The sequence below is a fragment of the Cygnus atratus genome, chromosome 10 (genome assembly GCF_013377495.2).
Source record: "Cygnus atratus isolate AKBS03 ecotype Queensland, Australia chromosome 10, CAtr_DNAZoo_HiC_assembly, whole genome shotgun sequence".
Classification (NCBI taxonomy): Eukaryota; Metazoa; Chordata; class Aves; order Anseriformes; family Anatidae; genus Cygnus; species Cygnus atratus.
The window spans coordinates 5717912-5731077 of NC_066371.1; the positions used below are offsets into that span (position 1 = coordinate 5717912).

The window sequence follows — 13166 nt, forward strand, 5'->3', positions numbered from 1 at the left end:
ATACTGTACTTCACTCAGTAGTTGTCCATTTCTTCTCCACAGAATATCTAACAGCTCTAAAAATATTTTCTTGGAAGAGGATAGAATTATCATTGTTATATATCAATCGAGTATCAAGTATGGTTATGAAGCAAAGCCAGCATGCTAGTATTGCACAAGGGGAAAAGCCTCCAGAACACAAAGTTGAACAACAAAATGCCCTTGAAATTCTACCGAAGGGAATGGAAAGCTCTGGATGCTGCATCGATAGGATTCGTGTAGCTCTTAGGCGTCCTTGTACCGCGGCAGGTTTGCTTTGCCTCTTTACCGCCACATTTCTTTCTGAAACAGGTAGGGATCTTCCAGACCATTACAATAAAGAAAAAAAAATTACAGCAGCTGCAGCAAAGTGTGGTACTATTCAATTTCTTGAAGAGTGAGGCTTTTATTTCAAAATATCATATATTAATATATATATATTTCTATATATATATATATATACTTTAAGTAGTATAAAGTAAATTGTAGATCCAAACTTATACTGTTGTTTGTACTTCGTAATCTCAGAAACTTTACCAAAGGAACCATTTTCTTCATTTTTCTTTTCAGCTGTCAAAAATCAGGGACATTATTTCCACAGAATACTCTCTTTCACACAGTAAAGCCACTGTTGTTGTCTGGTAAACAGTCAGAGTGCAAATAAGAAATCCATTTGGCTTGTAAATGCTGAGATGGTTTTCAACTTTTGATATTTTGTCCTCATAAATCAGCTGGGCTTTCACTGTCTCCGTGCAGACGTCGCTCTGTTAGGTCCTCGGGTGGATCTGCAGTAAGAAAGTGCAAGAGTCAGTCATTTTAAATGTGCCAGGGAAGGAAAGAAAAAAAGACCTAAGCTTTGTGGCACGCAGCCCTACTCATTGTATGGCTGAGATCAAATCTTAATTTTATATTTTAGTTCTCTTTGCTCCTGAGGCCGCAGTGATTTAAGGGTGTACAGAAGCAGACCCCAAAGGAGCCCCTGTCCGTGCCCCAGATGCTGGATTTGTGGTGGTGCAGGAGATGCTGGCACAGCTCTGGGCATGAGGCCAAAAGCCTTCCATCCTCTCCTTCTTGGGGTGATGCTGGTAGCTCCTGCTAGGCCAGGACATGTGACTGGGTCCCACTTTCAGGTTCATTTGGCCCCCACCACCCTACTCACCGAAAGAGGGGCAAGGTATGACAAATGACCAAGGTAACAGACTGGGCAGTCTGACCAACTCCATCTCCTCACCTCGAGTGAGATAAGACAGCCTGCATAGCACAACAAACAGCAGAACCATCTCAGAAGAACAAACAGCAGAACAAACACCACGATTGATCTAAGTGAGTGCACTAATGGCTTGAAAAGGAAACACCACCACCCAGAGGTTTTTAAGAACAACCTACTAGAAGCAAAAAATAGCTCTCCTGAGGAGAGGCTTCCATTGCTTTCCCGAACTGATACACGCAGATGAATGGCGGAAGGGGTCCAACACTTTGCTAGATGATTAGGTCAGCAATGAAACTCATATTGACTTGAATATGAGCAGGCTTAGGCATAATTAGGGCTACAAATTATTAGCTAAGCACTAGGTGATATGAAGAAATGCTACACTAAGAGCAAGAGATATTTACTATTTTGTGCTCTACTGCTTTGAACTGACCTCTTAATTATAGAGACAGTTATTGCAAAAATAGAAGGGTTTCTTCTTTTTTTCTTTTCAGAAAAACCTAGTCTGAAAATCATCTGGCATATTAACTTAGTAGGAGAGCTTAAAGAAACAACAACCGATAACTGTGGTTTCATTTCCCATTTCCATTCATCCCCCATTCCCTGTTTCTGCTCTTGTGGTTTGCTGCTGACAAGTATCCCTGCTGGGTTTCCTCTCTCAGGGATGAGCATGCCCCTGTCTGGCTTGTACCCTGCCACAAAGATGTGGCAGTCGGTGAAGAGAGCGCTGCGGGGCTGCGGTGCCGAGGGGCCACCGGCACTTCAGGTGCCATTTGCTGCAGCGTGAGATGAGTGTGGCCACTATGAAACGTGCTGTTCTGATCCCTCTGGGGCACCTTAAGGATGACCTGCATTTCTTCGGTGACAAAATATATTCTGTGAACCAGAGGGTGGGTGGGCTGCAAGGGGGGGTGCAGGCCGTGAAGTTGCTCCAAGCTGAGCTGCTGTGCCAGTCCTCAAATGCTGAAGGCTTTAATTTCCATCCTCCATGGTATCAGCAGAAAAACAGCTTGTTGAAGCATTTGGAGGGCTCATATATGAATGCCAGGTGTTATTAGTGTGGATTACAGAAAAAGCACATTTTGCCGTGTGCACAGGCTGGGCACAATGCCCTGGGAGGAGCTCTGCGCTCCTCAAGGGCCCTGCAAAGTGGTGCACAGAAGGCTGTGCATCGGCACCAGCTGGGTGTCAAGAGCTTGTGGGGGAGTCCCTTGCTCAGACAGGAAGACACAAAACAGGGGATATGTGAAGATTCATGCTTCTGTGTTTTTCAACAAGTCTGGTTCTCAAGGTGCTTAGGTGTGCTTGTGGGCACCACCTCCCAAAATCCAGACTGAGACCATGTGTTCTCTTTCTCCCTGGTGCCAGCTGCTCTCCTGAAATGTCATGGCATGATCTCCAACCAAGTGCTCATACTGCTCTAAAAAAAAACCCTCCAGAATTTCATAGAAATCTTTGAAATTTACATTCTTAAAAAAAAAAAAAAAAAAAAAAAAAAGTAAATAGGGATTCAAAAAGGGTTGAAACTGGTCCAAAAATAGAATTAAAAAATGATTTTGTTCCAGTGTTCGTCAACTTCTCTGACTATCAATAGAAAACAGATCAATTTACAGAGGCTCTGAGCTTTATAACTTTGGCTTTAACAACTTAATTAGTGAGCTATATTGAAGGACTAAGCCTAGGAATAGATGCATGAAAAGGAAGGGATGGAGGCTTTGCTGGCAAAGCCTCCACTGGATCTGCTGTCCACATTCTGACACTACTCACTCCAAAGTAATATTAATTCTGACACTAATTACTCCTCAGAACCAATCACATAGTAATACACTGCAAAATTGCACACACTGTGTACATATATTCATACATACATATACACATACATGTACACATATGTTTATATGTGATGTACATGATATACTGTGGGCCTTGAAGATAATAGGTATTTTAATCCTGTGAGTCATGAATGTGAATGTTTTCCTTGCCAGGACAGCAGCTGCCCAACATAAATATATTTTGTGTAAGGGAAAGCCTTCATTAAAATAGTTTACAGCCTGTGGTGACTTGCTTTAGTTTTTTTTGGCTAATCACCACAGATATATCTAGGATGATGACTGATTTGTGTTGCTTCTTCTGCTTTCTTAACTTCCTTAACTACATAAATTAGACATACATTGCCCAATCTTGCAGCCTGGATTGGGATCAGTACAGATTATAGTGTAATCTCTTTCTCTGATGCCATCTGAAATGACAAAACAAAGAAAAAACATGCCTGTTTCAGGACCTGATTGCTTCTATTATTTTATATTTATGTTGCCCAACTTGACGCAGCAGTACGGACTCAAGCAAAGTTTCAGGGATTATGAAGTAGGATCTTTTGCTTTGAAAATGCAAGAGACAGTTGCGCAGCTCATCATGTCATGTTGCCTTTGTCAGTTGGGCTCTGTAATGATATTTTAAAGCAACAAAGCAAAATTCTACTGGAAGCAGCACCATAAGGTATTCCTCTCACAAGCTAATTAAAATAACTCCTGTGGGTAAATGACAGAAATATTTTTTCAGTTATGAGCACTCACTCTGTAAGTATTTAATTTAAATGAAATACAATAATGCATACTGAATAGATTGGACCATATATCTGAATATTAATGAAGCTGCTAAATTTCTAGCAATCACCTCTGTCTCCTAGAACTAGTTTATATGATGACGATCGAGAGAGTTAAGGGTAGGATAAGTTCACAGAAAAACAGCAAATGCAATTCCTAAATTATATAACTTGCAGACAGACTGCAAAGCTACCACAGCATTGTAATTTAAATAGAAAGTATAACATACTTTATGTTTTTTATTACTTCTTTAATATCCCTTTCTTCCATTTTAAATCCCTAATTTAGTGAGAAAACTGTTGCCTCACTGAAAAGGTCATATAGTAATTTGTTAGTTTTCTTGTATTTTTTGATTGCATTTCAAGGCACATACAGGAGGGGCACAATTTTAAGTGGTGGTGAGATTAGCTGTGCCAGGAGAAGGTGAAGTTGCAATACAAATCATTCCCCATGGGATAAATCATACGGAGGGAAAGAAAAGAATTCAGAAGCCATGGGGATCAACTGGGGTAAGATCTCCTTCAACAAAAGGCCTGGAAAATGTTAAAAATAACTACAGTTGGGACTGCAGAAAAACAAAGAAGGGAAATCATGACACAAAATTTCTCGTGAATTAGTAGCCAGCTATGAGTATGTAGAACTATTTAATAAACAGGAAAAAAAATCTTGAATATTCTGCTTTTTCAGTTCTACAGGTTTCAAAAAGTATTTTTCACTTTACTGAAAACCAAAATGTATTCATTCATAAAAAATATGTTTTGAGTTGACAACTGTATAAAAAATTCAATCGTGGTATGAAAACAATCTTATTAAAATTGTTGAATACAGGTATAGATGGCCATTTTATGAAAATGATTGTGAAATATTTGACCAATGCAAAAAGTAAAATAAAATCTATTTTTGAAAAGATCTCTCCCCACCTGCCTCCTCCCCAAAGATAATTTCATAGTGGAAGAAGCTTAGCCACCTCACATCCTACCTTTTCTCTTTGCACCCATACTGCAGCATTTTCCTGGCAATGCATGGTGAAAGTCAATGCACCTGTTGGCCTGAATAACCTGAAACTAGCATCTCGAGGATATGTTAACAAAGCATGTTTTGAGCAAGTCCACCCTCCATGGCAAAAAGTTGTATTTATACTGCAGGAGTCAGCGAGCCTTATGTGTGCCAATTACTGATGAGCACACAGGGCTATACCTAGCCTGCAGTAAGACCTGAAATGCAGACAGTGAGCTGAGTCCTCGGCACCGTTTTGTGCTACAAAGTGCCTGCACAGCTGCTAATACTGATGTGCCCTGGGACAGCCAAGGAACACATACAGGATCCAGCAGATCCCTTAGCTCTTATGTTCTTCCCTTTAGCCACCAGAAAGGGGCTCATTCTGTAGACAATGTCTATAAGAATGGCGACTCAGTAGCTCTAAGCTGCTGGTTATCGACCCTGGACTCAGCTGAGCAGCCTGAATCCAGGAGAGTTTTCAGTAGACCAGAAGCATCAGCTGGCTGGGGAGGTGCACAGTGATCTCTGAGACATTTACAGCAGACGTGATGCTGGAAAGATCGAGGTGTAGGCAATCACTATCGACTTCTGTTCCTATTAAAACCTCATGGGTGTGAACAGAAAGACAACTTACTCTGGTGGTCTTGATTTTATTGCCAGTCGCACACATCCATCCAGAATTATCAGGCAACGTCTTACATTCCTCTCCTTCTAGGCAGGGCTCCATCTCACACCACCATTTCCCAATCACTATTGAAGCTAAAAGAGAAAAGACAATGATCACAGCAATGTTATAATGAAAATAATAAATTATATCTCAAGGGGAAAACTCTGTTTAGGAGCGTTGTCTAAACCCTTCATTTGAAATTTAGTTGCAAGTTCACATTTAATTACTTGCTTTGCACCAAATGTTGTCCAAACAATGCACTGCTTGCCATAGCTTCCTTACACACAAGGTCTAGTCTGTGAATGACCAGTCTGATTTTTTTGGATGTAACAGAACAAGATAAGTTGAAATAGATTTTCCCCCAAATATTCTGCAGGGCTTCTGGACTTGTGTCTCAGGGAACTCTGGAATCAGTGTCTGCTTTGCTTTGAATACCTACAGTTGGCTTTTTCTTCTACAAACCGGTGCATAATTGTTTGAACACATGTAGACTTTTTGCTTCTGCAATATCCCATAGTAGGGAGTGCTACAACTAGAAAGAGAAGATAAGGTATTACTCAACTGCAGGAGAAACTCAGTTTGTTGAAATACAATTATGAATTTTATAGAAACCATATTATCTTTAGCAGTTGATTTCAATTTCCAAATGTTTAGCATTCTAAATAATTACAGTGTTTGGATCTTGTTGTTTGAATTTAATCGGCATGTATGTTTACAACTTTGAGTGTATCTTAATTAAATTTTATTTTATTTTCCTTGGGAATTGGTATCTGTCCATAAACTAACTGTATCTTAATGGCACTATTTTCTGGGGATTTTGATAAACTTTAGCTGACCTTGCAAATTGCAAATATTTGGGGATTGAGTGTCTCTGTCTGTCACTTGTTTTCCCTGGCAAGAATTAATTTCATGGTTGCACTTGTGACACCTAACTGTCAAAGCTTTTCCCACACTCATGCAAATAGAAAGGCTTAACCCTTCTGTACCTCTCCTCATAGCTGTGTCAAGCCTATAAAGTACCTTTGAAGCAGCAGACTACCTTGCATCACACCATTCAGCCCTGGAAAATGCCACCTTGTGCATGCATTGATTTAAGGACATTTCAGAGTTTATAATTAAATTCTTGATTTATTTTTTTATCTAGCAGCAATCCGATTATGCTTACAAAGTCCTAAGGAAACACAGAGACTTACATACACATGTTTGTACCCAAAGAAAGCCAAATACCATTTTCTTTAGGTAAGAATGTGACAGTGAAATAATTTATATTGATTAAATAAACACTAAATCATGTCACATACTCAGAAAGGAAGCTGTTTTTTTACATAAAGTTGGTTGTAAACCGAGGAAAATAAAAATGAGTAATATAGAATGGGAAGTCCTGTGAAGAAGGTCAAGTATACTGTCACTAAACTTCAGTTTTATTTCTTTTACAGTGTGATAAAGTTTTCCTTTGAAAACGTGAGATTGCTGTTCCCCATATAAGCTGGAAAAACCACTTGCTGAGCATGTTGACCTGAGCAGCATCTGGTCAATACATTTGGTGGGCCATGCTGGAGGGCATCCAGCCCCGTTAGGACAAACACACCAGAAAGAGAACCAACATTGGCAGGCCAGATATCTCATTAGAGCTAATTAGCTCTAATAAAAGGTCACTCCAATTTTGGAGTCCAAATTAATATATCTAAAACAGGCCTTCACTTGCTATGTGATTATACCAACAGACTCACTGGATAGCTGTCCCAACAGGAATATACTTTTCACCTGTTGGGTTTACTTGAAACACAGGCAGTAAATATTTTGGTTTTGCAAGCTCATTTGTTCTGAATGACGAAGTCAATAAGTTGGAGCAAATGAGTTAAACTCTCTGTTTTTTCTCTCCTATTTCTTCTCACAGCTTGTGCCTCATTTTTATCATGTAATATATCATTTATCCATATGTAGAGCACAAAAACCCCTTTGCACCTGTGCTTGCAAGGCAGTGTAATGATGCTATTCACACATCATTTTCAGAAGGTTATCATTAATGCTGCTAACAGTGAAGAAAAGAGATCTCTCTCTGCTATGCTTGAAAAGGCACATGAGGCTGAATCTGCACTCTAATAATAGATTGTGCAGTGGGCAAACTGAAAAGCATATCCTGCTAAATACGGGCTCTCACAGCAAGCATCAGAGCAGAGCATCCTCAGGGTACTTTAGGAGAATCTGATGATATGGAATCAAAAGCAATGATCATATTTGTTTATTAGTAGCAGTGCCTTAGCATTAACTAACTGTGGAGAGGTATCCTAAGACGCTAGGTGCTAAAGTCCGCAAAACTAAATTCTCTGGCACAGAGAGTTTGCAATGTATTCAGAGATAGGACGAGAACACACTGACAGGCAGCGTGGGGAAACAGTGCTGTTCATTGCGATTACAATGATCTAACTCCTCATTGATGTTGTTCCTAAATACAGCCCAAGCATCTGGTATTGACCCCAATGAACAATCAAACACAAAATTAGCAGTGAACCCTGATGTCAACTCTTTCATCTACCAGCGTGCAGCTTTTAGTGAACATACCCATTTGTGATCACAGTACAGGTACAATCACAAGAAAGCCCACCCAAGGGTCCACCAGTGAGCACCCTCACAGGTCCCTAAGCAGTACAGATGGGCTGAGGAAAAGGCTCCTTTTTAAAAAGGAAAACTGAGGTCATTTGCAGATGAAAAGCACCAATTTGTTTCTAATATGTAAGTGGGCAAAGTCCTTTGTAAGTCTGAAGCATTACAAAGCTTACTGTAGTCTTGTCCTCAGCACCACGCTGTGGCAGGGGCATCCAGACCTAGATGAAAATTATTTCCTTTGAGTCTTGTGTTTATAGGTTTTCACTTCTACTAAGAGCCTTTTAATCTTTAGGACCAGCTATCTTTCCTGGGCACCGCTGCTCCTTTGAGGTCTGCTCCATTTCAAAGTTTTACACCTCCAGCTCTGTTCAAAGAGGCAGGCAAAAGCTTTAAAATGAATCACAGTTTGCTGTGTTTTGAGCTTAGGTACACCTGTATGGGGAGGGGGAGAAAAAAAAAATCCTCTCCAGGGAATACAATGCAGTTTCACTCTGTTCAGGTGATGTCGCTCTGAGATGTGCTGAGGTGGTCGTGCGGAGAGAGATTTGTTAAAATTAAGGTGCTTTCCCTTGGGATGGTTTGTATTCAAGATCTCCAGGATCATGAAGAACCTGAGCTTCTCAGTGACCCAGGTTGCTAATTGTGGATGAGAATTACAGGCTCCTGTTAGTCACCAGGCATTGCAGGCTGTGAGCGCTCACATCATTCTGAATTAGATGCCTGTAATGTTTTGGAGTGGTTTTCATTGTGTTCTTTCTCACTGTCTGGGGAATACCTGAAGTGCAGAGTTTTTTCATGCAAGGCTGATTTGACTGAGACAGATACCCTCAGCCATGGGGAGAGGAAAAGAATATGATATAAAAGAGGCTTGACTGCTCCTGCTTAGGTTGTGTTATTTTTCCCCAGCTCCTGCTAGTGTAAATAAGGGATTGCTTATATCTGAGCTCTTTTCAAGAAAATGCATCTTTTATGAGAATATTAAACTTTAAGCACATAACTAATGGAGCTAGAGGGAGAAAGGAAACTTTATTCTTCCTTTTTTTTTTTTTTTTTCAAGTTCAATTCACACTGGATTTTTATCATCTTTGTTAGAGAAGCTATAGAAAAATTTTGATCAAAATATTTAACTTTTGATGTGTTTAGGTTGCATGAATTGCAGACAACAAAACAAAACAAAACACTTAGTTGAAATTGCATTTTCTCTTCATGTATACCATCAGAGAAATAAAACAACAGATAAGAGATCTGGTAATCAGATTCCATATAGGGAAAGAGCAACAGAAAGCTTACGTTTGCTAGTGTTTACACAATTCTATCACATTTTAAAATGAATTTGTTCCCAAACAATGCCCAAAGACCCAGATGGCTGCAGGGAACTTCCTGCTTAGATTGACTTCAGTGGGCTTCAGCCTGCAAAGTTCATGAGATTCTTTGTGGGTTGCATAAGGGCAGTGACCACTTTTTGACTTGTTCTTGTGCATCCTTTGGAGCACAAAGCTTGGGTGCATGAAGAGGGCTGACTGGGGATATTTTCCCCTCGAATTTCATAGACAAATTATTCTATTACAGCATCACAATAAAAATGCACTTGAACGCCCTCAAACACCTAAATTTGATCTGAGATCAAATTAACAAGGAAATACTAACCATTCAATCACCTTCCCCTTGAATCAAAAGATATTTGGAGAAAACAAAAAACAAACAAAAAAACACAATACAAAACAAACAAACAAAAAAACCAAAAAGCAAACCAAAACAACAACAACAACAAAAACTCAATTCATTTGATTAAAACGTCCTTGCTCGTTTAAACTCCCAAACTTGCTGAGTTTTTCATTTCTCAGTCTTCAAGTTCTTGCATTAAACTGCAGTTATTCTGTCCTTCAGAGCAGCAGCTGACTGCTCTCTTACAGGTGATTAACAGGGCAGAAGGAAGTCTGGGAGAAAATATGCACATAGCTCAGAAACTTGCAGGCACTTGCCTCAGATGTTTGCTGTTCAAGTGAGTATAAAGAATGAGAAGATTTTTTTGACAGATGCAATTCTCCTTTAACTTTTCTACATTTGTATTTAGGAAATTGCTTTAACAATATGACAAACGTATATGACAATGAGTATAAAGACATTATATTTAACAATACAACAGTATGACAATACAGAGTAATATATAAATTTAATTCATGTTTATGGAACACCCTGAAATATGAAACAGAGCAAAGTTTCATCATGCATTCTTCAACAGTTCAGAGGGAACATGCTATGTATGAAAATGCTCCAAGATTACTTCTGCATTTGCCATCACAAAGCCACAGCAGCTATCTCTTTTTCTCTTTTTCCTGTGATAAAGTATACACATTTTGTTTATTTAGAAATAGAATACAAAGGAATAGAGAGATTAGACTGTGCTTCCTCCTGATCGTAGGTATTGTGTTACTCCAAGGAATAAGAAACAGAGATCATTTGCAGAACCAGTATGACACTCATTCAGGATGGGAAGGTTTTTACTGTAAGTGTAAAGCATTCCATTTTAATCTAGCTTCCACCAGAGAAGATTGATATAAATAAAATTTAAATAGAGAACATATTTCACAGATGCCAGCAGTGAAAAAGACTTTGTCAGTCTAATGAAAAGATATCAATTTTCTCCAATTTATTCAATAATTTGTAAGTCATTTTCTAAATGGATTAGATTAAAGGAAAGTTCAAACTCCCCATGAGAGACTCTTGCACTGATGGAGACTTTTGGCAATAGAAATAGGTAAAACCCTTCAGGCTTTTTTTTTTTTTTTTTTTTTTTTTTAAACCTGATATAAGCTAGAATAGGAGTATCTGTATCTGTAGCCCTGTGCTCACCTATTCCTTAGAAAACAAAATCTCAGAGCACTGAATGAGACGTGTAGTTTCTCATATTTTATTGGGATCGCATGGGGTGCAGAATGAACTACAGGGGAGGGAACACACTTTCTAGGAGGATGAGAAAACTGGAGTGAAACAACGTGGCTTCTGTGTATTTCATAAACAAATTAAGATACCATTTACACTGTGAGTTGTAAAGCAGTAGTCTGCTAAGTTAAAGAATAAAAATCCAAAACAAGATTTCAGGTTGAATAATACTGTCTAGGAGAAATACAGGACGTTTCCCACTGGGAGTCCATCAAACTATCTGCTTTAATTCAATCTCACTCAATTTTAGAAGCATCAATCTAATGCTCACCCAGTGTAATACTTTGCAGACTTTGATAACAGACCTCTAATAATGCTGGGAAAGCTGACATTTCTCCAGTTTAACATACAAGCAGAGTGCAATCAGTCTGGCAAGTGATGTCTCATATTTCCTAATTACCTTAGATCCAGTCTTGCTGAGTTAATTTAATATGTTTTAATTGTAGTAAACATTAAAAAAAAGAGATCATCATATTAATTTTTTTCTTTTAGAACCTTCCAATCTTTGCAATATTCTCCAGGTTTTTGAACAATGTTTTATTAATTCTCTAGTATTACAGAGAATTTAAGCATTTTTTTTTTTCATCCAGAATTCTTGCTTTTTCATTGCAGTATATTCAGCAGCCAGAATAAGATATTTTTAAGGGCCTAATATGTATCTGAAGAACTGTGTGGGCTGCATCAAAATATAACCATAAAAAATGAAAGGGTAAATAAGAGGGAAGAGTCCTTGAACAATTTCCATTGAAGATCTGCATAAACCACCAAAATTCAACAGCATGAGAAGACTCACTAGCAAAAAAACCACATTGCCATTTTCTAACAGTTGGCATACTGGTAGGTAAATTGACCAAAAAAAAAAAAAAAAAGAGTATTGTAAACCTCCCTCATAACAATATGGCTAACAGAGACAGTGCCGGCTAATGGCCTAGGAATCAGAAACTCCTGAGGCTTCTATCATCACGGCTCTGCTTCTGACTTTCTCTGTTACTACAGGTAAATCATCTTGTTGCTGTTCCAATTTTCCATCTGTAATATTATTTACTTGAGAGGAAGAGGTGTTTTTGCATTGTTTCCTTGTGTGTTCCTCTCTGTCCTTACTGACCTGTTGAGTTTCATCACTTTGGGACCGACCTTTTTTCTGAAGAATGATGTCTCGGATGGTAGCAGGGCTTCCTAGGTACTTTGGTAATAAAAAATAACATTAAAATTACGTGATATATGCCTGATGCCAGGAGGTTTTTAAGCACATGTATGACTTTCAGCTGAATAGAGATGGTCTGCTAAAGAGCAGATTTCATCCAAAATAGCTCAGAGCTTGCAAGGGAATTTCTAGTCCTCGTGCTGCTCAGTCTGTGAGGCTTATATGCTGCAGCTTGTCATTTTTTCTATGTCCCTCTCTTTGCACCTTTGGAAATAAATGTTGCTCAAACATATGGCTGAGGGGCATCTGTAACAGAGGCAGAGCCACGTTTTCTCATGGGTGGCACCTTCATGGTGAGTGAATGTGCATCTTCACTTCCAGGAGTGCATTAATAATGACAGTACTTAAGTCTTCTGAGTACCTAAAAAGTGTGTACAGCTGTTCAGATGGAAAAGCTCTTTTTGTCAGCTTAGGTGCACAGGTAAACACATTCAAGTTTTAAGGAGAACTGTAGGGATTGCTTAACATCTTCTGAGTTAGGCACATCTCAGAGATCTCACATGGAACCTTTAACTTCTAGATTTTGGGAAGTCAAATTTGCTTCAGATACTCACAAGTGAAATCCTAACTACAGTATGATCCACTAATTGGGAAAATACACAGCCTGACAACTGGCTCCCACCCCAGGACAGTTCTTACTTGCTAATACTGTACTCAAAAAGATACATATATATATAACATATATATATCTATATATATCTATATATATATATTTTTAAAGTATTCCGCATGCCACTTAGCTCAGATATGACCAGTGCTTGACATTTTTCTCTGGCAGTTACGGATCACAGCTGATGTTTTAACTGAACCTTCTGTGCATTATCTATCTGGAAACTTGATTTCTAGAACAAAAGGCAGAGCAAGTCTTGACAAAACAGGTTTTTGTAGATATATGTGGCAGACAGGAAGGAAATG

At 38.8% G+C, this 13166-nt stretch overlaps 1 protein-coding gene across 1 annotated transcript in view; it reads right to left on the reverse strand.

The window, feature by feature from the left end:
* Positions 1 to 684: 684 nt before the first annotated feature.
* The window catches only part of TAFA1 (TAFA chemokine like family member 1), a 317847-nt gene continuing 305365 nt past the window's right edge, over positions 685 to 13166 (reverse strand). The window contains exons 16-17 of the mRNA XM_050712786.1: positions 5465 to 5589; positions 685 to 803 (exon numbers count right to left, since the gene is read on the reverse strand). Coding sequence (XP_050568743.1) covers positions 786 to 803; positions 5465 to 5589 — 143 coding nt within the window. The 3' untranslated portion in view covers positions 685 to 785. The remainder of the gene's footprint in view (positions 804 to 5464; positions 5590 to 13166) is intronic.